The sequence below is a fragment of the Ambystoma mexicanum genome, chromosome 3q, assembly GCF_040938575.1.
Source record: "Ambystoma mexicanum isolate Mex_15411 chromosome 3q, UKY_AmexF1_1, whole genome shotgun sequence".
NCBI classification, from domain to species: Eukaryota; Metazoa; Chordata; class Amphibia; order Caudata; family Ambystomatidae; genus Ambystoma; species Ambystoma mexicanum.
Genome location: NC_090926.1, coordinates 1248669603 through 1248696782, shown reverse-complemented (window position 1 = coordinate 1248696782; position 27180 = coordinate 1248669603). Strand labels below are relative to the sequence as shown.

At 48.5% G+C, this 27180-nt stretch overlaps 1 protein-coding gene across 9 annotated transcripts in view; it reads right to left on the bottom strand.

Moving 5' to 3' along the window:
- Positions 1-3097: 3097 nt before the first annotated feature.
- Positions 3098-27180, bottom strand: part of ELAVL3 (ELAV like RNA binding protein 3) — a 169134-nt gene continuing 145051 nt past the window's right edge. For 5 of the 9 annotated variants that reach the window (XM_069604218.1, XM_069604223.1, XM_069604216.1 and 2 more), the window contains one exon: positions 3098-12093. In XM_069604218.1, the coding sequence (XP_069460319.1) occupies positions 11745-12093 (349 nt within the window). In that variant the 3' untranslated portion in view covers positions 3098-11744. The remainder of the gene's footprint in view (positions 12094-27180) is intronic. The other 4 variants (XM_069604221.1, XM_069604225.1, XM_069604219.1 and 1 more) reach the window with 1 other exon arrangement.

Genomic DNA, 27180 nt, shown 5'->3' with positions numbered 1-27180 from the left:
TTCTATTTGACAATACGGTGGTAGGATTATAGCATACCATAAATGCTTTAGACCGTTATTTGAAAGAAAATCACCAGTTTATTAAAATTTGGAGAACGGCTTTTATGACAGTTTCAGCAAGGAAATTAAGGCATGGTGGTGCCTGGTTTTTGGCTAACCACAAAATTGAAACCACAAAAGTTCTAAAATATTTGGGTTTCAGAATTTCTGATAGGTCTAGTAACAAATTGCTGATTGCAATGTTAATGCAAAAGTTGGTGCAGCTGTTGGTCCAGCTGTTGGCACAGTGTAGAAACATTGCACTGAAATATTGCAGGTACACAGTGATGTCACTGATTGCTTACTATAAGGGCAAGGTGCTACCATTGTTATTGTATGGACTTGAATTAAGTCATTTAGATCGAAAACATCTGGATCGGATGGAGAGTACTTTTTGGAAAAAGCGGTTACGGTTACCAATGGCAACACCATATGTTCTGATTTGGCATGAGCTGGATCTGGTTTCATGGAGCCGCTCCATGGCAATTGTAAAGCTGAGGATCTATGGTCAAATTCTTGCTCCGCCAAAAAGATCCCTATTTGTAGATCTTAGGGAACTACTGGATTCAGAGTCTTGTGCCCCCTTATGTGACTTGTGAGTCCATTTTGGAGGTAGTTGGTTTGAACACAGAATGCTTCATTACTAATCCAGGGAAAGAATTCCAGAAGGTGAAGTTAGATTCATGGAGTAGTGACGAACATCTTCTTTGTCGTTGTAAGCTACACAGGGAGCTGGCAAACCAATACAGACTACACCTGCTGGAGTATATATTGTTACATTTCTGGCTATAAACATTGAGCAATCTATGTGCATTTTAGTAGGAACTTTGGATAGATAGGGCTGAATTAGAGGTCTAACAGATACGGGATGGGGATGGAGGCGGTTGAGACACTTAAGTATTGGATATTGTGCTGTCCTGGCATGAGCTCTGAGAGGGAGGTGTACTTGAGATGATGTAGGTAAGGTGAATTAAGTTTTGGATTGTAATTGGTTTTGAAGCAGGTTGATGGGAGGGCGGGATACCTCGCGGATACTTGCTCCATTACGTTTTGTTAACTCATATTCACTCTATGTTGGATGAAACTGCATATATGTAATTGTATGGTTGTATTTTATTTAGAGCAGAAGCTCTTTAGGGAATACTTTTACTCTGGTGTATACCAGGCAATAAAGTGATGAATGTGTATTTTACGTTTATGATCCGTTGGACTTTTTAGTACCTTTACGAAGAGATTGTTTTGTTTAAAATGTGTTTTTAAACTAATGACACAATAAAGAAATAGAAAAAATGAAGACCTAGTTGATGAGCAGCCTACCAGTGAGGACAAAAGTAGGTCCTTATTGAGATAAGAAAACGTAGTGTGTGTATGTGACAGTGTTGCATTCCTATTCACTATTTATTACTCTTTGGAATGTACGTTAACTTGTATTTTGCCTTTAGACATAAACCTAAAATATAGGGGAAACATCTTTGCTCGTAGTGTTGAAGCCTAGGCCCTCGCAAGTATAGACATGCCAACACACACACACACACGCACACATACTCAATCATTCTCGTTCCCCGCCCTCTTGTCTCAATGAATGGTGATACTTTCCCCATACATGTGAGTGTCTTGTATCTTTTTTTAATCCACGTCTTCTCCTTTTTATAAAGACTCTGAAGTAAAATGTTTTAGTAGCTATTTACTTACATTTCATCATGAAGATCACACCAACAGTTTTCGACAACTACAAATCTTAGAAAACCCTCCAAACCTCTTGAAACCACAGAATAAGTTGCGACATTAATGCATTCTGCTTCGCCAAGCCTCAGAGCATGATCCAGGTGAGACAGTGGAGTTTGCTTTGAAATTATCCTGTTCAATCCATATTTTTATCATTTTTGAGTCAATTTCCACTCTGAGGCTGGCGGTGGGGGCAGAGGGGGCACACAAGGTAATACATCCCTAACTCTGGAGTGGTCCATTTTGTAACCCTTGTGAGACATTAATGCCACAGCATGGGTTGGGGTTAAATATGGGCACATAGTCATGCTGGGAAAGATTGGTTCTTTTGGATGCAACAAACACCTAGGAAACATGTCTCGGGAGGATAGCTCAGGGGCAACATGCTTGCCTTGGAAACAAGACGACACGGAGCAGCACGGCTTCGATCTCCGGGTCCGCACTTAGAAAACTCTGGGTATTAAGTGCGTTATAAATAACCTATCATGTCCTATCATCATCTGTTTTCAGTGTGTTCAGAGGGCTTCCAAAGACCTATATTCCATCCCTATAACACAAGTGTACATTTCCAAACTTGTGCAAAAGCCAGCCCACTCCCGTAACCAAATGTAACATTTATATCCTAAGTATATCGCCCAGAGTACCCTTTAAGTAGGAGATTGATTATCCTAAGAAATGCTTTTTACCTAATACAATAATGTCGTTTTCCGTATTAGTGGCAAATCACAGGCACCTTTTTGACCCAAAGTAGTTCTTGTCGGATTATATAACCTTGGCATCCACTCAACACTGCCAGGACTATTGTTGCATATTTTGTTCTCAACAGTATGTTGACTTTCCTTGTGTAGTGTAGAGGACAGAACTAATTCCAATGGCTGCGTACCTCAGACCAAAAGAAATCTATGCTCCTGCACCTTCCGCGCTTCATCATGCACAGATGACAACAGTTTGTCAGGGATATGGGATGTGCCTACAAGATAGACTGCTGTTCCATTCAGGAAAATTGGTTTTGCAGCTCTGGGTTTGTGAAGTAAGATAAGAAAAGCCTGTGAATAGTTCTTTAAACTAAAATGGAAAATCACAGAAAATTATTGTGTGATACACTGCCGTTTCCACCCAATAACTGGTCCGGCTTATTGCCCAAACTTTGGAAACCGAAATCCACACACACGTAAATCAAAATCCCTCGACAGGGTGGAGTGGGGCAGGTCATTGCTCCATGCAGAACCTTTCCACAAATAGGGTAAACCCATACCAGCTGGGAGGATGGAAATAAAGCAACAACAGGACAAATTAAGATTGACTTTCTAAGACACAAAAGGAACATCCTATATAGGTTTTAACTACACCATTTTATTACATAGGTCTAATCAGTGCACTTTGCCCTTTTTGGGAGAGCATCAAGCTTTTTCTTTGTTTTTATTTCATTATCATTTTTTAAATCATTTTGTTCATTTTTATCATTGTTTTTCTTCAATAAATTAGTCATAACCACTTTCCCGGCAAATTAAAAAATAGTTTGTTCTTTTTTTAACTTGCAGATAGGATGAGGTAACATAAATATACACAAATATGTACTCATACAAGGCAGTAATAAATATTTAAGTTAACAATAAGTTAAAAAACTACAAGAAGCTAAAATTTGCAAAAAGATATACACGCATTGATGGCGGCAGGTTTTTTTGTCTTTTGCCACAGAAGCGCCTACAGTTTTCCCACAAGACACAATTTTGAACACATTCATTGCAACTCAAGTAAGTCTAACTAATCTTCTAAAATCATTATAAACAAGTAAAACTGGAACAAATTTCTAAGACATTTAAAACATTTTTGTCTTAAATAAAAACAGCAAAATATTCAGACCCCCCCACACCCTCTCTGCGTAGATGCTGTTGTGTATCTGTATTAATATGCATTGGGTGGTTTGTGAACAATTGTTTTCCTCATTTGAGATGTAAAGCTCACAAGCTTATTGGACCCAACTTCTTAGCATTTAGAGCTCAGATTCGCTGTCACAATAGGATAAGGTTCATCTCCCAATAGACTCAATGGGATATCCCAGAAATTGGTGATCATCTGAAATAAATTAGGCCTTTTTTCTCCCCAGTGAGTCAATGGAATCCCCCTGAACATGGATGACTATTGTCCAGTATCTGTATTAGATTTCAATGTTGGGTTTCGGTCCAACCTTTTGTTAGTAATTGGTTACTTTAACCAACAACATAACTTGGAAAAGTTATGGAGCTTGCAGAACCAGAAGTTGCGATCACATGCCTGGTGATAATTCTGGCAAGTTGATCACTTCATGATCTCTTCTATTAGATGACTATCAATAGTATTGCCCACTGTATCTAATTAAATCCTGAAATTTCACAGCTTGCTGCCCAGCTGTGATTCGTAGATCACTAAGACAAGATCATGTTGCAATATCCATGAACTGACCTTTCAGCTAGTGTTTCTGTTCAAGAAAGTCTTTTGGGATGGAATATGTGTGTTTCTGTGTGAAGTATATATTTTTTAGATTAGAGCACCCTGCAGACAGGGGATTCCTCACAAGCAGTTCCACAGATGGAGGGGGGTCCCCCACTGATCAGCCGCCAATGCTAGCGTCACCTTAACGCCATTAGACTTCAGGGCGGCTGCACCGGGCTTTTCACTGCTAAACATAACCCAAGACGCCCGGTCGCACTGCCACGACGTGGCTACTGGGGCCACCAAAGGTGTGGCACCCAACGCTAATAAATATAAGCACTGAACAAGGCCCTTATGGGCTGGGAAAAGGGAGAAACATTAACAAGAAAGTTAAAGAAAATTAATAAATGCAAAGAAAAGTGGATTCTGCACTTTTGAAATTCTCATAGGTCTGTTTTCCATTGTAGATGCTGAACGACCAATGGGAGACTTTGTGTTCACTCACTGGCTGCAGTTTCTTTTCTCGATCTCTGTAAAAAGCTTTTTATTCACCATTATTAATCATGATGCATAATTAAGTGCACAGCGTTCGCAATGGACTAGAGCAGCAATATGCTACGTCGACGTAACTCTTTTACAGTGGCTCGGTTTTAAGGAAATATGTTGGAGTTAAAGGAAAGGAAAACCTTTTGTTTGCTTTTTTGTCAAGATAAGAAAACATGGCCCTCTCAATGTTCGCATAACTTGCTTGCTGTGAAAAAAAGTGTCACATGTTGGTTGTAATAACAACGGGGGTATACAGCAGTCATAATAGGTGGCAGTGAAATGCATGCTGTTTTAATTTTCTAGTCTCTAGCCCTCATCTAAACGTTTCAGTGGGTGTAGGAATATGTGGTGATCACAGGCAACCCCATTCCAAAATGGTAGGCACACTTGCAGCAGGTTTTGAATAAACTGTGTCTGGAATCGTATGGAATCGTATGGAATCCCACTATCCCTCATGCACTTGGACTTCTAAGGGATTCAATACCTATTGGAAAGCTTGTGCGTTAAAGTGCTTAACCCAACAATGTTATTGATTTGCTAGATGTTTGAGAAAAACTGGAACACACATTTAACTGTATGTTCAGACAACCACCGTTTCGAGAAACATTTGCACTCTGCATGCAGCGGCCTTTAGTCTCCCCAGGAGTCTGGATTATCGGATCCAGTCTGATATTAACTAAATAAATTAGATTTGTTATCAATTGGAGTTAACTGATAAAATAACAGAATAGTTTTGCTGAACAGATACTTTTAAGAAATCTTCCTGACGAGACACAAGAAAGTGGTGAAACACGTGTTGAGGTCTTGATTGAAAACAATTTCCCCAAACTCTTTGAATAAACAGAATTTGAATGTTTTTGAATCAATGAGGTTTTGACTACAATATGATCTAAATTAAGTTTCTCAAAGTTTTAAATTAATATAATCTGATTATAATTGAAGTGTATCAAGGCACATCTGTCAGCCCAGTCACCTACAATCAATTTTAAGCATCCTGTATTTATGGTGACAATGTACACTCACTCTATCGTCGCCACGCTGTCAGATTAGGTATCATTTTCAGGGATCTCGAATACTGTATATTCTATTTTTATTGGCTTTTTCAGTTATTTTTTTCTCCAGAAAGTGTAACAGATATTAACTTCGCTGTTCTTCCCAATACTTTTTCTCCTTGGTATAAAAATATGGACCATGTGTAGAACTCTGTTCAGCTTCCTTAATGTGCTCTCGGAATTTCACATTTTTGCCAAGAGCAATGATACAGATAAGTTCAGAGTGTGTACCAAATGTATTTCCTAGCAGTCTGCTCCAAAAACGTTTCTAATAGCTTTGCAGTTTAATCATTGGAAAAGAAAATAGTCATGTTCTCAGAGTATAAACAACAAGCTGTGCTCTCCTTGGGTTCTGTGAACTCTCGATTAAGGTCATCCTTTTGGCTGCAGAACCACAGACGAAATGCGTAACCTGACAGCCCACCTGGTGTTCTACATATATAATTTTTGTTGAAACAGGATTTTGAGCTGGGATTATTTGTGAATCCAGTGTCTAAATCCATCCTTGGAATAGGATCTCTGTTCAACTGGAAAGCTTTGGAAGTGGGGACTGGTGGCCTCTATTCTTTTTAAAGATACACAGTTTCCGAGTTACTGACACTTAAACATCTCTGCACTTAGGTCTAGTTGCAGCAGCATTGTCGCCCCCCATAGTTAAATGGGTGGGATCAGTTCCATGGAATCTTGCACATGTGCTCTACCGCGCTGTCATGGAAGGACACTGGATGTTGTCATTGAATGTCCCATCTAAATGATTCCACTTGACTTCATCCAGTGCCTGGAAGACCTGCCTTAGTCTTAGTCACTTAAGCCTCAAAACTCACCTTCAGTATGCAAGTTTCTGATTCTATTTAAATCTTTAAATTGGGAGACTCTGGGTCAGAAAACGTCTGTAGCATGGAGAGTCAGGAACAAAATAAAATGCTGTTTGTTTCCCAGCCAAATTCGTACACAGACAAATATTCTGTCATTTAAGGGAGGGCACAAGGGTGAAAGTGTGCCTTTAAACCTCCCTTTAAGAATCCCCGCCCACAGACAAATATACCACCATTTAAGGGAGGGCACAAGGGTGAAAGTGTGCCTTTAAACCCTTTAAGAATCCCTGCCCACAGACAAATATACCACCATTTAAAGGAGGGCACAAGGGTGAAAGTGTGCCTTTAAAACTCCCTTTAAGAATCCCTGCCAGGTATGTCCCATATGTCAATATTATGGTTTAAAGTTTATAAAAATAGCTCATATAAAACTACATCTTTAAAAAAAGTGCTCCAGCAATGGGGTTGGGTTTTGGTGTCAGATAGGCAAGGCCTAACCAAGCTCAAATTCTTCGGGTATGTTGTCAGTGAGAGGCTATTGTTGCTGCTGTCGTTTTTAGGGAGCAATTTTTCTCCCTTAACAGGCATTTCGAAGCATATTTTATGGTTTGAATCTGCAATATAAGGTGGGACTCCACAAGATACAATACCCAGATGTACTGTACTCGGTCAAAGTAAACCTTGTAGGAATGAGACATCTTTTTCAATGCTGAAAAGACTCAACTCCTCAGATCCAAAAATCACATTTCTATCTTAGTCACTAGGTGAAGTTCTGCCATTTCCCCATTCTCAGTACAGCAGATCAGAAAGTTAAAAAAAACGGATGTGTTCACCCTAAAAAATAACACATGTTTTTTAATTTCTCTGAATCGTGGATGTGCAAGGTCTGACTACTGCAAACAATTATTTAATATTTCAATTGTTTACTTGAAATGTTGTTTGCATTTATTTTATATATTCTTTTTTTTTTTTTAGCAACAGGGGATTTGCATAATACTGGTTGTCAAGTTTTTCCAAGCAGAGTTTTATAAAAAGAAATGACATTACAATGCTATAATTGCCTTTAAAAGGAACTTTATGGTTTTCTATCTTTTGGGGTTCATACTTCTTTGGGTGTATTGAAAATGTGTTCAGCACAGTGGACTTGTGATTTGGACTTGGGTACATTTATTTTACCTATTTCCATCATGAAAAATAAAATCCCTTTGTGTCTTTGCCTATGTTTTCTTCTACACATTTGGCTCTTTTGAGTGATCCTAACACTATTGCTCTATTACGAAATGGGGCAAAGTGAAAATGTTCAAAACTATGCTTTTTTCAATATTGAAACAAATTCATATTTCATTTTTCTATGGGGTGAGTTACATCTTTGAGTCACAGCAAGCGCACCTTTCTTTTTTTCATCCATCCATATCTCCTTAGAACTGATCCGCTTTAGCCGGCAAGTACAATTGAGTTTTCAAAATAAGACTGCAGTGTGATAACAATTATTTTGCCCATGTAACTTTTAAATGTGCTGTTGTGAAACCTTTGTGGAGTAAGGGACGACAATCCCCAAATTCCCATCGGTTTTTTTTAGCAGTCCTTACCCACTTTGATTTTTTTAAAATCTTTTTGCTCTCCAAAAGAAAATACAATTAATTTTAAAGTATTTTTGATATGTTAGGGCAAAAATGAATTCAGAAGAAAAAACACTTCCTGTTTAATAGAAGCAGAGCAGGTGGAACAAAAGATCCGGGAAATGTTCATTTTTATTGTGAAAGTATTAAAAAAAGTGTGACAAATTCAAAATATGTGAACACGACGGGGGGGAAATACATCCTCTGACCTTTTCACCCGCAAAGTGACTCATCCGGCCACAATATTTTCTTCTCTTTTTTTTTGTCAAGTTCAAGAATTGAGTAAAAATTCTCAACATGGTAATTTTCCTTTTTTATAAAAATAGAATTTTTTTGTTCAGGCTCTTTTTTTTATTTTTTGATTTCACATCAAAGAGAAGACCCTCTTTGGCAAAGTTATATGTCATACGAAAGTAAGAATTGCTGATCTCCATAGAATGCTGCCTGCCGCCTCATTTATTTTCTTGTAAAAACCTTTCAGAGCAGACCCCTTTTTTTAACCTTATGATATGAAACCTTCAGGGGCGGATGGTAAAGTCAGCTCCTAGCACTGTTTGCGTGGCTGCCCCATGCAAGTGGGTAGAATGGTGTCATATATACCTAAATGGCGTTCACTAATACTGCTTGATGCAGTTTATGTCGGGGGCCACCATTACTGTGGGAATCCCATTATTAAGTTAAAAAACAACTGGTTTGCTCCTTCCAATGGTGGCATCCTAAATGTAACTAATGGTTGATTGATTCCTGCACACACTGTTTCAGAGGCAGCCATCTTGTCTGGCGAGCTAAAGGTGAAATGACCAATCTTCAACAAAGTGGCCTCAAAAAAACACCCATGTAAGTTGTCGCGCTACAATGGGCAGGTTTCCAGGTCAAGGTGCACACTTCACTGGCCCACGATGTGGCCTTGTTGACAGTCAATCTATATTAGCCTGGCTATCATGATTCCCCAACCAAGATGCCTATGTGGAGTGCCATTGGTGATGTGCCCACCAGGGTATCTTCATAGGCCATCGATTCTGGTGCCTGAGTCGACTCGGGCGCTCCAACCAAGATCCACTTAGGTGATTTTGGTTGAAATGCCAGAGCTGACGTGGCAGGTTTTGGTGGGGGCACGGGCGATGAAGGGTGAACTGGCATACCCATGGGCAAGCCTACTCCTGTCCTAGCTGCTGGGGTTTTATTGGCATTTGATGTTTCAACCAGTGTCACAAAGGAGCCGTTTGATTGACCTCTGATTTTAAGAACTGCCGGCTCTCAAGCATGTGAGTCTTATCTCCACATCTGCATGGTGTGCAAGTTTGATACAGGCACATGCTGCCTGTGTGACCCTTCCCACTGCAGAACACGAGCAGGACTATTTGTATGCCCCTGGCCCGTTGGTGTGAATTGGGACAGACAACGGCTGAACACGTACTCCATATTCCTACAGCCAAGGTTCTTTTTGCGATGGTTCTAGGGTTCACTAACCAATGCATTGGAGAGAAGAGTTGGGTAGGAGTTCAGAAGCTGAAACCCATCTTCAAATCACTTTTTGGCTACAAAGGTTTTGAGAAATGCCCAAACTGGCAAATTGTGCCAGTACTGCTGCCATGCTCTTGTGGTCCCATGGCAATGACAGCGGGCTTCATGAGCACATTCCTAGATCCATTCTGGGCCCAAGCTCCCATGCCACAAGCCCGCTGCACATATAGGATTTCTGGAACTTTGCGGAAGGATTGCTCCGGGTCAACATATCATCTGCATAACATACTCTTGTGATCAGCGCTTTCTCTTCTGCACCGTATCATAGTGTAAGGAATAGGGAATGGAGCAAAGGGAGTTCACCCCAATATGTACATTATAAAAGATAAACCTGACTCTGGGGATTCGCCACGCTCCACCACTCCTTATTAATCCATTCGTTATGCCATGCAGGAAAGGATCAGGTAGGCCCATCTGGTGAGCACATTGATCGTTGGCAAGTATGCCGGCATTCATGGTGTACTTCCCACACAGCACGGATGACATGAAGGTTGTGGGCATTGTTCATTGTGGGTGTGTCCTCACACGTGACCGCTTTCGGTGATTTATTCTAGACGCCCTCCTTGCCCGCTGGGTTTGGAAGCGTGGGGGTCCACCACTCATCGCAACAAGATTGCAGGGCCACCAGAACATTGCCTGTGGGCCGGCCAACAGGGGCAAGAGGGTAGAAATGCAAACCCTCCAGCTCCGAAGGTGCGGCCCATTTGGGATCAGGCACCCCCTTTTCAGCCCATGGTGGCCCCACTCAAAGTGCTCCTTTTGCAGTTTTTCTTTAAATTTGGATTTTGGGATTGCACATTTTTTAATCACTTTTCAAGACGACAGTCCCAAAAAGTTATTATTTTCTCAAGAGTGTATATATAGTTCTAGATATATATATATATATGTATATATAAAAAGTCAGAAGATAAAGACGAGGACCATTTATGCTCGTACTCGCGCCTTTTGGGGACAGGGGGGCGCGAAAGATGCCCACACTCGTTCCTCCACATATTAATTCTTTAAAAAATGCGAATAACCTTCTCATCCTTTCGAGAAACCATTTACTGTGGGCGACTGGCCCACAGTCGCGTAGTTTGCTCTTGTTGGGGTACGCTTCATGGCCCTACACAGGGACCACTTTTAAGGCAGACCCTCCGCTTCTCTCCTCTGTTCCTTCTATTTTTCATTATACCCAACAAGTCGCCTTCAGGAAGAAAAAAAAATTCAAAGTCCAATATTTTGTAAGTAAATCTATGCATTCCTCGCAGGATTGCCTGTTTTGACCAAACTGCCTGCAGAAGAACCTTCCAGAAAGACAGTTGGAGAGGGAGCCATGTCTGTTTTTTGCTCCCTCGATCTCAAAATGCATAACCCATGTTGTATTGTACAAAATGTATACATTGTGCGCCAGGGGGGTGTCCAAATCTGTAGTCCTACTTATATGTGAGCAGGATGCTGCAGGAGAGGCTCTCTGAGCCGTGCAATGGTGTGTGGAGCTGTTCCCCGGGCACCACCACGACCCCTCTCTGAGCGCCACCCTGCACTACTTATAATTCAGGCCGCAAACGGCAGCAGAGAGAAGGAAGAAGGTCTTTGTTCAAAGGGAAGAAGCGCCACTGCGCAGATGCGGGGTCCCACTCTCACCACCCAGTGATGCTGCGCCGGCTGATTTCATATTGCAATATGTTTGTGTACCATCAAACATTATAGTTTCTCTCTGCTCCATATGACAAAAGGTTTGGCCTGGATTGTAAGTATAGACACACATACATACAGATAGGCGTCTTGTGTGTTTGTGTGTGGTAGGTTAACACTGGCGTTGAGTAAAAAAAGAAGCGGTTCAATGTTAATTGCTCGTTTCGCTCATCTAGGGCCTGACAGTATGCATATATTTCCTTTCACCATGAGTTATGCAATAGAAAACAATATAGAGGGACAGCCTGTGTGTATTTCCTTCATGTCAAAGCCCTCCCCCTCCATGCTTTCCTGCTTGACCCTACGCCCCTCCCCCCGCCTGTTGTGAGCAGCCCTCATGCCTTGTGCTGCTTGCTGGTCTTGAAGGACACCTGCAGCACCCGGTCGCCCAGGCGGTAACCGTTCAGGCTGGCAATGGCCATGGCAGCCTCGTCGTAGTTGGTCATGGTCACGAACCCGAAGCCTTTGCACTTGTTGGTGGCGAAGTCGCGGATGACCTTGACATTCGTGACCGCGCCAAAGGGCCCGAAGAGCTGCCACAGGACACTCTCGTCCGCTTCGGGGGACAGGTTGTAGACAAAGATGCACCAGCCAGCTGTGGACGCCCCCGTCAGGTTGACACCGGCCAGGCTGGTCATGCTGTCGATGGCGATGGGTGAGAACCTGGTGATTAAGGAGAGAGGGCTACTTTGGATGTGATGCTGAAATTCAACAACCATGAAACTTGAAAAGTAAAACAGACACTAGGGCCCACCACCCCTGGGGGTCTACACCCACCCCCCTCCTGTACGAGATCCCTGTCCCTCATGATGCCAAACCTTTTTCCTAAACAAAGCCACCAATACCCAATTAAATGACTTGGTTATAAGTGAGCATTGCAGTCTTATTTGATCTCAGATATGAAGTGAAAGGGAACGGTCTCAATTTAGGGGCGCACATTTCTGTTCTTGCCACCCACCCCTCAACCAGCCTTGAAAATGACTCTCTGGACTGAAGTTTGCATCAACACAAAAGCTTTGAGATTTTCTTTTTTCAGTACAGAAAAAGAGAACTGCACACTGCTTTGCTTCTTGAACCCTGTGTCGAGCAGGGCTGGTTAGGTGCATGTTGAATTTCTAATGAATGCTCCCGTGATCTGTTGACCTGTGTTTCTGATTTCCTGGGCATGCAGGCTGCCTTTCAATAAGCAATTCAGATTTGTATTATTTCCTGCAACTCATGTGCCTTTGAGATGTTAATAGGAAATGGCCACGCATCCTATGCCCAACCTTAAGGCAAATACAAAATGGTAGAACTCGATGACTGTGATGCTGAATGGACACCAGTGATGCTTAATATCAAAGGGCCAGCCTCTCTGTGGCAGACTCAATGGAAACAGAGGTGACTCCTCCCGCTCATGGGTTTACTTCCCCCGTGATAGGTACGGGCATCGATAACATGGCGTACAAAGTGGTGTAGCTTTCAATGACAGAACTAGCCAGACATGACACACATGGCATGTGTCCACGGCTGTGAGTAACTCAAATCGGAGAGAGGGCCGTGGAACTGTTGTGTTACTGCTGCAGGAAAACTCAGAGCTCAAATCGCTCCATGTGAGTGTATCGATTCCATGCAGCGCTCAATTTCGCTTTGCATTGTGGTGCTTGTAGGTTTGCCTTTACTGTCTTTAATTCAGAACCGAAAGCACTAGATTGCAAAGAATAAGGAGAAAATAGAACTGGATGAGACTGTCATAAGGCAATATGGTATCTCAGAGACAGCCAATGGTCACTGGAAATGGGAACAGTAATATACAAGCAATCGCAGAGCCAGCGGTCACAGCGAATGCCTTGGTCGTTGTAACACTTGAGCCTGAAGGAAGATGGCTGAGAGGGAGGCGTTTCCCTTTAACTAATGGCACCAGGGTTTTCTGGACACAGAAATGTGGAGGAAATGTTTAGTGGCGAGGCAGGAGGATTTGAAAATTGGAAAAAGGTCTTTGAAAAATAGAAAATAATTAATAAAATGAAAAAGCACCAATGCAAGCTTGGCTGTTCAGGTCCCAGCTGCACTGCTTGCAACTATGGTACTTGACCCAAGAGCAATCAAACTGTAGCTGGATTATGGACTGAGCTGCAAATATCCTTACCACTGGTGTCAACGAAGGACACGATAGTAGTGATGCTACGTGACAAGAGCGCCAATATGTCTATGGTGCAATGTAACCCGACTAGACACATAATCAAATGTCTTATCAGGCAAAGCTTGTACCCTGGAGATTCCGACAACGCAGTCTGAGGATGTCAATGTGGTGCGACGTCAGAATATCTGAAGGGTGAAACAACTGACACTGAAATAGTCATTATCCACTGCCTAAGGCTAATGATGTCTTGCAACAAGCAGCCGGGGCACATATACGGCCTGCGATGAAGTGAATGGCTTTTGCATGCTGAGCTAGAGAAGGAATCCTGCCGTTTCTCCACATTTGGTGCTTTGTTGTCCTCAAAATCCCAATGTAAGAGCCTTCAAAAGAGTCCCAGCGCCAACTCAATTTGAAAAAGGAAACCTGGAGATTATATTGCTGTGTTGTAAATACCAATTGTGAGGGAGCTAAACACTGAAAAAGGACTCAAGCCATAGCTGATAGGCTGATTCAGGGAGAGAGATGTGGTGAGTAGAGGCCTGCTGCATTCCAGGTCTGGAATTGATCACTCACTTATTGTCAGACTGTGGGGCTATGCAAGCCCAAGCAGAGTGAAGGCTATTAATGAGATGCTGAGGCTGGCCCACAACAAAGCAGAACAGTGGCGGGTGAGAAACTTCTGTGAGTGAGGACAGGGACACGTCTTAGAGTTCTTCTAAGGGGATGGCACAGAAGATCCAAAAGCAGTTGGGCTAAACATTGGCAACACATGATTGTGATGACTGTACAGAAGCTGCGGGATGTGACGTGGAGACACTTGTGAATGAGATAGGCTTGATTCGTACTCAATACAGTACAAAAACCCACAAGAACAACATCTATGTACTGTTTTAAGAAACAGGGAGAATCTTCGGAATTAAGGTCTCCACTTACCAAGGAAGCACTTTGGGAATGCATTCCGGATAGACATCAGCCACCCTAGGTGGAAAGGAACCAGACATGCCAAGAACTATGTCCCAGTAATAAAGTCAGGCAGCTTTGAATCAGCCTGACGAAGGTCTGCATTAACAAGGAACTGAAACATGTTGGGGAATAAGGAATCACAAACAAAAGCAATTATATGAGCAAAGACTCTCGACAAAGGATGAGCGCATGGATTCAAATCATCACTAATTGCATATGGTGAGTTGAGTCCTAATCTAATTATTTCATGTTTTGTGAGGCCAGCGCTTACTATTTATGTGGTTTATTGATTTAAATGGCTTGATAATTTATGGACCGGCGGTCGTGTTATGCTTTTATGAGAGCTTTTTATAAAATTGCTGGGTGATGATTTTATCGAATGATTGGAAGTAAACATAGGCCTAAATGGGTTTTAAAAGTACTAAAAACAAATCCATCTTATTTACATCCGAGGGGGCACAACAGTGTCAGAAAATGAAAGGCTGTCTCCTTGAGACTCCTTTCCCGAACTAACCAGACCCCCGTGCCCCATATACCTTTTTCCCTGTGGTTTGTAGCCATAGGTAAATGCCTGTCCCATGCTTTGAAATATTCATTTGGGAAAATTGTATATAGGATGAGATTGGCTCACATGAAAAGACATTACAGCAGATTACCGTCCGTAGAAGTGGTATATCTATATTGAAATATTACAAGTCAGTAGAATCGTCGTAGGAGCTATAATGTGAGATGTCAAGGGAAGAGCAAACACCAGCCCTCGTATGAGAAAGGTAGGAACTAGTCTTTGCAATCAATGTGATGTCAGAATGAGCAAGAATGTGATCAGATATTGAAGGACCTGCTTCGGTCCTTTACGAAATGAAAGAGTTTCGAACGATTGACTTTTTGAGGTCAGGAGTGATGAACGTGGATCCTGAATCCTGCTAACGCATCATCAACGCGCTTTACTAAAACACTTCCGCGCCCTTGTAACAAAAATAAAAGTCCTAAAAACTGTCTTGTTTTGCCCTGAGGAAGTCCACAAATGTGTCCTAATTGAGGATAGGAAGAACTAAAGAACTGGCACTGTGCCCCCTGATGGTTGGGGAGCTAAAGGTTTAAAGACCCAGGTCTCTTTGGGGAATGATGCTTAGGCCCCAGTGAGGGTTGATAGGGTTCAGGAAAGTCTCGGAAGATGTCAGATTAATTGGCTGGAAATTAGTCACTGAGGCTGGGTGTGGACCATGTACGTCACCGGCCGATAGGGAGCAGTGAACAGGTGCGGTTTACCTCTCTCCAGAATTTTAGGAGATTTTATGAAACCGCGGGGTGGGGTTAGAGCTGACCTTAGAAATCAGGTGAAGAGGTAAGGGTGGACCGCCCACTTTGCTGGATGTGGACTTGCAAGATATTTTGTGCTCGAATAACAGATGCTCATAGTTGTTGCTTTATCACCAGGGTAACCACAAAGTAATGGGAAAGTGGAGTTGGCAATAAAAAGAGAAAAGGGACTAAAGCAAAAGGCAGGTTCCTCCATCGAGGGGCCGCTCTAATATTCCAATGCAGGCTGGTGGGATTCCCTGCTGCAAGATTGATGGGTCGAAGGAGTAAAAGATTTCACCCATATATCAGGAGCATCCTGCATCGACGTTATGAAAGAAGGCGTGGAAGTCCGAATCTCTGTACGCAACAGTCCTGACGGGAATTTCAGTGGAAAAGTGCATAAGCAGGGCGGGCAAGAACTTTAGGTCACTGAGTGTTGATTAACAACCTCTGGTCCTGTGATTGACCGGCCAGCAGAACAGTGTGTCTACAATAAATATCCCAAAAAACTAAAGGTTGTAGCATTACGTACGGAACCACAACGTGCGGCAAGTGGGCTACGGGGGAATGCTTTCACTGTACCCCAGCAGGCAGGGCACTAAAGCAGGAAGCACATGGCTGAGCAGGAAGGAGGCATGAAATGTGTTCAAAGTGAGGCAAGGTCAAGATTGACAAGTTCAGAGAAGGTTTCCTGATCATATGGAGTCTGGGAACTCGGTTTATATACCCAAGATGCATTACAGTAAGGGGGTGGCAAACTGCTGCAGTGCTCTGTGACTGTCAATATTAAGTAGAGTGGCAATTGCTGGTGCTGCCTCATTGGGTGCTCTATGGGGAGATGGCCAATAGGTCTGCACCGAGTAATTGTGCCAGAGAACGGGGATAACAAGGAAAAACACAAACAGGGTTCCTAGACGAAAGGTCAGACCTGGCGTTTTAGTTTGAAAATGAGGAAGTCATGTGTGCAAAGTGGGTCCAACCGGAATGGAATCCCCCATTGACGCTGGACGTTGAATGCCTCATTTGAACGTCAGACGGAGTTTAAGTGCCCCACTGCCATTCCTCCTGAATATGACAGATACCTCTTCCCTGACCTTAGGCTGACACATCGTACTCCGCCCCTGTCATTACCAGGTTCCGTAGACAGTCACTGAGGCTGTGACAAAGTGTGATTTCCAAAGTCAGCTTACAGTGAATGGGGCCTACACCAACAGGGGTGGAATTTTACGATAAGGGAGATTCTAATGGATTCTTTCCAGCCACGGATTCCTAATCTATGATATCATTATCCCACCGCAGCTGTTCTTCTGAACCTTTTCCACCACCAGGGAGTACAGGGCGCCTCCACGTCGGTTCCCTCAGATGCCTCGATGCACCCGTGCCAGGTATGACGTTGGGGCCAGCATATATAGCGACGTAGTGCCCCATAACCTCTGCTCCTTTTTTCCAGCCTCTCTGTTTGCTAAACGGGAACATGCTTGTTGAACTTATTTTTGAAAACACCATGCTGCCTCCCTCGAAGGCCTCTGGGTACAAGCTATGTGCAGATTGCGGCTGGCAGATGTCGGTCTCGGGTCCTTACTGGATATGAGGATACTGCTAGGTCGAGGACCATGACACCCAAGATTGCGGGTCTTGTCAGTCCATGCACCCAAAAGCCTGCTGGGAATGGGTGGCGAAGATCTTTACGTTCATCCTTAAGGAGAAGGGAGATGTTCTGCGGTCTCAGTCGAAGTAGTACACGCGGTTCAATGCTCCGAGCATCGGGCGGCTCCAGGCATGGAGAAGGAAAAGGAGTAGATGAAAAAGAAGCATCGGAAGAGGTCATGCTAACCGAGTGAGTCCTTGCATCGCCACTCTGCTTCCTCCTCAAAGAAAAAGAGCCACCGCTCTAAGGGTTCCCCTGAGTGGCCGGACAGGGTGTCCTCTCTAACCCAGTCCTCCACGCTGGAGGAATGGGAGAGCTTCCACCTGAAGGTGCTTGACATCTTTGCCAAGGCGCCTGTAGCTCCCACCACGCCTTCCGTGACTGGCAGGGCGCCCTTAGAAGACCACTCTTGCGTGCCTATGTGCTTGGGCCTGGTCCACAAGGAGAGTGAGGTCTCTTGGCACTGCCAGGCCCTGCCCTTGGGCGATGCGGCCACAGCACCGGCAGTGACATCGTCTTTGATGTTGATGGTGCCGATCGACGTTGTGGATTCCGCGGCTCTGTAGATATACGACCCACTGCCCATGGACGCCTATATGTCTAAGATGAATGACATCTACGAAGAAGAGGGCAACCAAGTACCAATTGGGCTTGAAGCCATGGTTCTAGGGCGGCGAGAGACTTCCCAGAAGAATTTTATGGGGGAGGTGAGAGGGGTGCTTGGCCTGGCAGAGGACCTGCAAGGAGCCATCTGCTTAGACACTTCCCCTGAGTTGGACATCTTACCAGATCCCTCCTAAGCTAAGCCTCGAGTCACCTTCCATGCGTAGTTGTTTGGTCCACAGCTACTTTGATTGCCTTTGTAGTTACTCCTATTTTGTAGCTACTCCCATGGAAGCCATTTGATGCAATCCGCAAAAAAGAAGTGTGGTCTTCCTCACACGCTTTTCGTAGGCTCCATTCCTTCGTTCAAGTTTTAAAGCAGATGCACAATTCAGGCAAGCTATCCCAAGGAACCTGTTTTGTTCACCTCCTCAAGTGTCCTCCTTCCTGTGTCAGGCAATGCATGGGTGGTCTCCTACACATAGGACCAGAACGTGACGGGGCATAGGCGTAGCTACAAGTTTCCCAGTGTTGCGACTCCGGTACTCCTATTCACTGGTCCCCTTTTCCCCATACGGCCCACCCGCCTTCACTCTAATAAGTGTTAGGTAAGGTCAGTTAACTACCGAGATGGGTAGAACGGGCAGGCGGGTGAAGCCAGCAGCACGCTAAAGGGTATGACATGGAGCGGGAGACGTCCGCCATTGTGTGCTTTTTTGAAAATAATTGCTGTGCAATGCTCTGGTCGGTTTATGGTCATAATCTCGAATACAAATATGTCGAAAGTCATAATGTCGAAAAAATAAAGTCGAAAACAAAAATGTCGAATTTGTTTTTTTTGTTGATTTTTATTCGAAATGACTGGACACCCTCTGGTCCCATGCCCAGGGGATGGGTAACTGCAGCGTATGGAGGACATGGGACTGTGCCCTAGGCGTGCAAGGGTCCCTATGGTGAGTAACTTGCACTGGATCCTGCACCCCTAAATCTGCATTTGCCATCACTCATTTAGGAGGATGGCTGTGGTGCCCGCGAAGCCTCAGTGGGTGGGTGCCGCAGAAGACTGTAAGGCCACGCATTGGGGAGACTTTATCATTGCCACAGACAAGTCAGGGGGGAATTGATGGTTGATACCCCCCTCCACCAGACACACGTGGAGAGGCACAGAAAAACAAACACATATCATGAGCTACACCAAAACGAGACAAAACCAACCCAAAAAAGAAACACCACTTCAAAAGTACAAAGAGAGCTGCAGAGAGAAGAGCGGCAAAGGAGAACTGCCTTGGGGGCCCCCCGAAAGGGATAAAAGACCTCCCTCAAAGCCAGTGCTCCTTCACAGGGCAGTCCAGGCTGCCCAAAGGAAAAGCAAATGAAAGATAGTCAGTGGGAAATGGAGAAAAAAGGTGGGGAAGTAACTAAGGACTAAAATGTAACAACTCGAACCAGTAATCCTAGCAGGCATTGTGGGCATTCTTGATATAGTGAAGGTGGGCACGGGGTGTATGAACCAATAGTCCTAGCAGGCACTGAGGGCAATCTTGGAGTGGGGAAGGTGGGCACGGGGTGTATGAACCAATAGTCCTAGCAGGCACTGAGGGCAATCTTGGAGTGGGGAAGGTGGGCACGGGGTGTATGAACCAGTAATCCTAGCAGGCACTGAGGGCATTCTTGATATAGTGAAGGTGGGCACGGGGTGTATGAACCAATAGTCCTAGCAGGCACTGAGGGCAATCTTGGGGTGGGGAAGGTGGGCACGGGGTGTATGAACCAGTAATCCTGCCAGGCACTGAGGGCAATCTTGGAGTGGGGAAGGTGGGCACGTGGTGTATGAACCAATAGTCCTAGCAGGCACTGAGGGCAATCTTGGAGTGGGGAAGGTGGGCATGGGGCGTATGAACCAGCAATCCTAGCAGGCACTGAGGGCAATCTTGGTGTAAGGAAAGTGGGCAGGGGGTGTATGAACCAGCAATCCTAGCAGGCACTGAGGGCAATCTTGGTGTAAGGAAAGTGGGCAGGGGGCGTATGAACCAGCAATCCTAGCAGGCACTGAGGGCAATCTTGGTGTAAGGAAAGTGGGCATGGGGCGTATGAACCAGCAATCCTAGCAGGCATTGAGGGCAATCTTGGTGTAAGGAAAGTGGGCATGCGGTGTATGAACCAGTTATCCTACTAGGCAGTGAGGGCAAGTGTGTAAAGTTTAACTTTGAGGTTGCGCCACAGCGATATGCCTGGTGCCCATTGGGAGTGTGAGCCTGTTCCCCAGTACTGTGTCTTTAGCAAACATCACCCAACACACCAAAAGTCTGCATAATGTCCCTTGGGACAAGGCAGCCGCCCATCTCCCTTGTGTTTGTGCCTTAAACTACCTGGGCCCCCTGTAAACTTGACAACCCTCTAAGCAGGGAAAACATTGGCCCAGTTTAGCCAGCTCCCCTTTGCAGTGTCTGGGGCTGGGACATGTGTGTCTGAGTGGCTCAGGGGGCGCAGTGGCTGCTGGGATTACTGATGTGTGTCTGAGCGGGGTGGCTCAAAGATGAGGGGGTGCGGTGGCTGCTGGGATTACTGATGTGTGTCTGAGCGGGGTGGCTCAAAAATGAGGGGCTGCGGTGGCTGCTGGGATTACTGTTGTGTGTCTGAGCGGGGTGGCTCAAAAATGAGGGGGTGCGGTGGCTGCTGGGATTACTGATGTGTGTCTGAGCGGGGTGGCTCAAAAATGAGGGGGTGCGGTGGCTGCTGGGATTACTGATGTGTGTCTGAGCGGGGTGGCTACAGGCGGCGGGTGGATGCTGGGATTACTGATGTGTGTGTCTGAGCGGGGTGGCTCGAGTCTGAGGGGCGCGGTGGCTGCTGGGATTACTGATGTGTGTCTCTGAGCGGGGTGGCCCGAGGCTGAGGTGCGCGGTGGCTGCTGGGATTACTGATGTGTGTCTGAGCGGGGTGGCCCGAGGCTGAGGGGCGCGGTGGCTGCTGGGATTACTGATGTGTGTCTGAGCTGGGTGGCTCGAGGCTGAGGTGCGTGGTGGCTGCTGGGATTACTGATGTGTATCTGAGTGACGTGGCTCGAGGCTGAGGGGCGCGGTGGCTGCTGGGATTACTTATGTGTATCTGAGCGGGGTGGCTACAGGCGGCGGGTGGCTGCTGGGATTACTGACGTGTGTCTGAGCGGGGTGGCTCGAGGCTGAGGGGCGCGGTGGCTGCTGGGATTACTGATGTGTATCTGACTGACGTGGCTCGAGGCTGAGGGGCGCGGTGGCTGCTGGGATTACTGATGTGTATCTGACTGACGTGGCTCGAGGCTGAGGGGGCGCGGTGGCTGCTGGGATTACTGATGTGTGTCTGAGCGGGGTGGCTCGAGGCTGAGGTGCGCGGTGGCTGCTGGGATTACTGATGTGTGTCTGAGCGGGGTGGCCCGAGGCTGAGGGGCGCGGTGGCTGCTGGGATTACTGATGTGTGTCTGAGCTGGGTGGCTCGAGGCTGAGGTGCGTGGTGGCTGCTGGGATTACTGATGTGTATCTGAGTGACGTGGCTCGAGGCTGAGGGGCGCGGTGGCTGCTGGGATTACTTATGTGTATCTGAGCGGGGTGGCTACAGGCGGCGGGTGGCTGCTGGGATTACTGACGTGTGTCTGAGCGGGGTGGCTCGAGGCTGAGGGGCGCGGTGGCTGCTGGGATTACTGATGTGTATCTGAGTGACGTGGCTCGAGGCTGAGGGGCGCGGTGGCTGCTGGGATTACTGATGTGTGTCTGAGCGGGGTGGCTCGAGGCTGAGGGGCTCAGTGGCTGCTGGGATTACTGATGTGTGTATGAGCGGGGTTGTTCGAGGCTGAGGGGCGCGGTGGCAGGTGGGATTAATGATGTGTGAGTTTGAGCGGGGTGACTCGAGGCTGAGGGGTTGCAGTGGCTCTGGGATTACTGATGTGCGAGTGTCAGCGGGGTGACCCGAGGCTGAGGGGCGCAGTGGCTGCTGGGATTACTGATGTGCGAGTGTCAGCGGGGTGACTCGAGGCTGAGGGGGCGCAGTGGCAGCTGTGATTATTGATGTGTGTCTGAGTGGGGTGTCTCGAGGCTGAGGGGCGTGGTGGCTGCTGGGATTACTGATGTGTGTGTCTGAGCGGGGTGGCTCGAGGCTGAGGGGCGTGGTGGCTGCTGGGATTGCTGATGTGTGTATGAGCGGGGTGGCTCAAGGTTAAGGGGCGCGGTGGCTGCTGGGATTACTGATGTGTGTCTGAGTAGGGTGACTCGAGGATGAGGGGCGCGGTGGCTGCTGGGATTACTGATGTGTGTCTGAGCGGGGTGGCTCAAGGCTGAGGGGCACAGTGGCTGCTGGGATTACTGATGTGTGTATGAGCGGGATGGCTCGAGGCTGAGGGGGCGCGGTGGCTGCTGGGATTACTGATGTGTGTCTCTGAGCGGGGTGGCTCGAGGCTGAGGGGCGCGATGGTTGCTGGGATTACTGATGTGTGTCTGAGCGGGGTGGCTCAAGGCTGAGGGGCACAGTGGCTGCTGGGATTACTGATGTGTGTATGAGCGGGATGGCTCGAGGCTGAGGGGGCGCGGTGGCTGCTGGGATTACTGATGTGTGTATGAGCGCTGGCTGCTGGGATTACTGATGTGTGTCTGACCTTGGTGGCTCGAGGCTGGGGGGCGCGGTGGCTGCTGGGATTACTGATGTGTGTCTGAGCGGGGTGGCTCGAAACTGAGGGCGCGGTGGCTGCTGGGATTACTGATGTGTGCTTGAGCGGGGTGGCTCGAGGCTGAGGGGGCGCGGTGGCTGCTGGGATTACTGATGTGTGTCTCTGAGCGGGGTGGCTCGAGGCTGAGGGGCGCTGTGGCTGTTCCTCAGATTACTGATGTGTGTCTCTGAGCAGGGTGTCTTGAGGCTGAGGGGGCTCGGTGGCTGCTGGGATTACTGTTGTGTGTATGAGCAGGGTGGCTGAGGGGGCGAGGTGGCTGCTGCGATTACTGATGTTTGTATGAGCGGGGTGGCTCAAGGCTGAGGAGCGCGGTGGCTGCTGGGATTACTGATTTGTGTATGAGCGGGGTTGCTCGATACTGAGGGGCGCAGTGGCTGCTGGGATTACTGATGTGTGTCTGAGCGGGGTGGCTCGAGGCTGAGGGGGCGCTGTGGCTGCTGGGATTACTGATGTGTGCCTGAGCAGAGTGGTTCGAGGCTGAGGGGCGCGGTGGCTGCTGGATTACTGATGTGTGTCTAAGCGGGGTAGCTGAGGGGGCGAAGTGGGTGCTGCGATTACTGATGTTTGTCTGAGCGGGGTGGCTCGAGGTTGAGGGGGCGCTGTGGCTGCTGGGATTACTGATGTGTGTCTGAGCGGGGTGGCTGAGGGGGCGAGGTGGCTGCTGGGATTACTGATGTGTGTCTGAGCGGGGTGGCTGAGGGGGCGAGGTGGCTGCTGGGATTACTGATGTTTGTCTGGGCGGGGTGGCTCGAGGTTGAGGGGGCGCTGTGGCTGCTGGGATTACTGATGTGTGTCTGAGCGGGGTGGCTGAGGGGGCGAGGTGACTGCTGGGATTACTGATGTGTGTCTGAGCAGAGTGGCTCAAGGTTTAGGGGGCGAAGTGGCTGCTGGGATTACTGATGTATGTCTGAGGGGGTAGCTGAGGGGGCGAGGAGGCTGCTGGGATTACTGATGTTTGTCCGAGCGGGGTGGCTCGAGGCTGAGGGGCGCGGTGGCTGCTGGGATTACTGATGTTTGTCTGAGCAGGGTGGCTCGAGGCTGAGAGGGTGCGGTGGCTGCTGGGATTACTGATGTTTGAGTTTGAGTGGGGTGGCTCGAGGCTGAGGGGGTGCAGTGGCTGCTGGGATTACTGAGGTGTCGGGGTGGCTCGAGGCTGAGGGGCGCGGTGGCTGCTGGGATTACTGATGTGTGAGTGTCAGCGGGGTGGCTCGAGGCTGAGGGGGCGCAGTGGCTGCTGGAATTACTGATGTGTGAGTTTGTGCAGGCTGGCTCGAGGCTGAGGGGGTGCAGAGGCTGCTGGGATTACTGACGTGTGTCTGAGCGGGGTGGCTCGAGGCTGAGGGGCGCAGTGGCTGCTGGGATTAATGATGTGTGAGTGTCAGCGGGGTTGCTCGAGGCTGAGGGGGCGCGGTGGCTGCTGGGATTACTGACGTGTGTCTGAGCGGGGTGGCTCGAGGCTGAGGGGGTGCGGTGGCTGCTGGGATTACTGATGTGTGTCTCTGAGCGGGGTGGCTCGAGGCTGAGGTGCGCGGTGGCTGCTGGGATTGCTGATGTGTGTGAGTGGGGTGGCTCGAGGATGAGGGGGCACGTTGGCTGCTGGGATTACTGATGTGTGTGTGACTGAGCGGGGTGCTCGAGGCTGAGGGGAGCGGTGGCTTCTGGGATTACTGATGTGTGACTGAGCGGGGTGGCTGCTGGGATTACTGATGTGTGTCTGAGTGGGGTGGCTCGAGGCTGAGGGGCGCGGTGGTTGCTGGGATTACTGATGTATGTCTGAGGGGGGTGGCTGCTGGGATTACTGATGTGTGTCTGAGTGGGTGGCTCGAGGCTGAGGGGCGCGGTGGTTGCTGGGATTACTGATGTATGTCTGAGGGGGGTGGCTCAAGGCTGAGGGCGCGGTGGCTGCTGGGATTACTGATGTGTGTATGAGCGGGATGGTTTGAGGCTGAGGGGGCGCGGCGGCTGCTGGGATTACTGATGTGTGTATGAGCGGGATGGCTCGAGGCTGAGGGGGCGCGGTGGCTGCTGGGATTACTGATGTGTGTATGAGCGGGATGGTTTGAGGCTGAGGGGGCGCGGCGGCTGCTGGGATTACTGATGTGTGTATGAGCGGGATGGCTCGAGGCTGAGGGGGCGCGGTGGCTGCTGGGATTACTGTTGTGTGTTTGAGCGCTGGCTGCTGGGATTACCGATGTGTGTCTGACCTTGGTGGCTCGAGGCTGGGGGGCGCGGTGGCTGCTGGGATTACTGATGTGTGTCTGAGCGGGGTGGCTCGAGACTGAGAGGGTGCGGTGGCTGCTGGGATTACTGATGGGTGCTTGAGCGGGATGGCTCGAGGCTGAGGGGGCGCGGTGGCTGCTGGGATTACTGATGTGTGTCTCTGAGCGGGGTGGCTCGAGGCTGAGGTGCGCGGTGGCTGCTGGGATTGCTGATGTGTGTGAGTGGGGTGGCTCGAGGATGAGGGGGCGCCTTGGCTGCTGGGATTACTGATGTGTGTGTGTGACTGAGCGGGGTGCTCGAGGCTGAGGGGCGCGGTGGCTTCTGGGATTACTGATGTGTGACTGAGCGGGGTGGCTGCTGGGATTACTGATGTGTGTCTGAGTGGGGTGGCTCGAGGCTGAGGGGCGCGGTGGTTGCTGGGATTACTGATGTATGTCTGAGGGGGGTGGCTACTGGGATTACTGATGTGTGTCTGAGTGGGGTGGCTCGAGGCTGAGGGGTGCGGTGTTTGCTGGGATTACTGATGTATGTCTGAGGGGGGTGGCTCAAGGCTGAGGGCGCGGTGGCTGCTGGGATTACTGATGTGTGTATGAGCGGGATGGTTTGAGGCTGAGGGGGCGCGGCGGCTGCTCGGATTACTGATGTGTGTATGAGCGGGATGGCTCGAGGCTGAGGGGGCGCGGTGGCTACTGGGATTACTGATGTATGTATGAGCGGGATGGTTTGAGGCTGAGGGGGCGCGGCGGCTGCTGGGATTACTGATGTGTGTATGAGCGGGATGGGTCGAGGCTGAGGGGGCGCGGTGGCTGCTGGGATTACTGATGTCTGTATGAGCGGGATGGTTTGAGGCTGAGGGGGCGCGGCTGCTGCTGGGATTACTGATGTGTGTATGAGCGGGATGGCTCGAGGCTGATGGGGCGCGGTGGCTTCTGGGATTACTGTTGTGTGTCTGAGCGGGGTGGCTCGAGGCTGAGGGGGCGCGGTGGCTGCTGGGATTACTGATGTGTGTCTCTGAGCGGGGTGGCTCGAGGCTGAGGTGCGCGGTGGCTGCTGGGATTGCTGATGTGTGTGAGTGGGGTGGCTCGAGGATGAGGGGGCACGTTGGCTGCTGGGATTACTGATGTGTGTGTGACTGAGCGGGGTGCTCGAGGCTGAGGGGCGCGGTGGTTGCTGGGATTACTGATGTATGTCTGAGGGGGGGTGGCTGCTGGGATTACTGATGTGTGTCTGAGTGGGTGGCTCGAGGCTGAGGGGCGCGGTGGTTGCTGGGATTACTGATGTATGTCTGAGGGGGGTGGCTCAAGGCTGAGGGCGCGGTGGCTGCTGGGATTACTGATGTGTGTATGAGCGGGATGGTTTGAGGCTGAGGGGGCGCGGCGGCTGCTGGGATTACTGATGTGTGTATGAGCGGGATGGCTGCTGGGATTACTGATGTGTGTCTGAGTGGGGTGGCTCGAGGCTGAGGGGCGCGATGGTTGCTGGGATTACTGATGTATGTCTGAGGGGGGTGGCTGCTGGGATTACTGATGTGTGTCTGAGTGGGTGGCTCGAGGCTGAGGGGCGCGGTGGTTGCTGGGATTACTGATGTATGTCTGAGGGGGGTGGCTCAAGGCTGAGGGCGCGGTGGCTGCTGGGATTACTGATGTGTGTATGAGCGGGATGGTTTGAGGCTGAGGGGGCGCGGCGGCTGCTGGGATTACTGATGTATGTATGAGTGGGATGGCTCGAGGCTGAGGGGGCGCGGTGGCTGCTGGGATTACTGATGTGTGTATGAGCGGGATGGTTTGAGGCTGAGGGGGCGCGGCGGCTGCTGGGATTACTGATGTGTGTATGAGCGGGATGGCTCGAGGCTGAGGGGGCGCGGTGGCTGCTGGGATTACTGTTGTGTGTTTGAGCGCTGGCTGCTGGGATTACCAATGTGTGTCTGACCTTGGTGGCTCGAGGCTGGGGGGCACGGTGGCTGCTGGGATTACTGATGTGTGTCTGAGCGGGGTGGCTCGAGACTGAGAGGGCGCGGTGGCTGCTGGGATTACTGATGGGTGCTTGAGTGGGATGGCTCGAGGCTGAGGGGGCGCGGTGGCTGCTGGGATTACTGATGTGTGTCTCTGAGCGGGGTGGCTCGAGGCTGAGGTGCGCGGTGGCTGCTGGGATTGCTGATGTGTGTGAGTGGGGTGGCTCGAGGATGAGGGGGCGCGTTGGCTGCTGGGATTACTGATG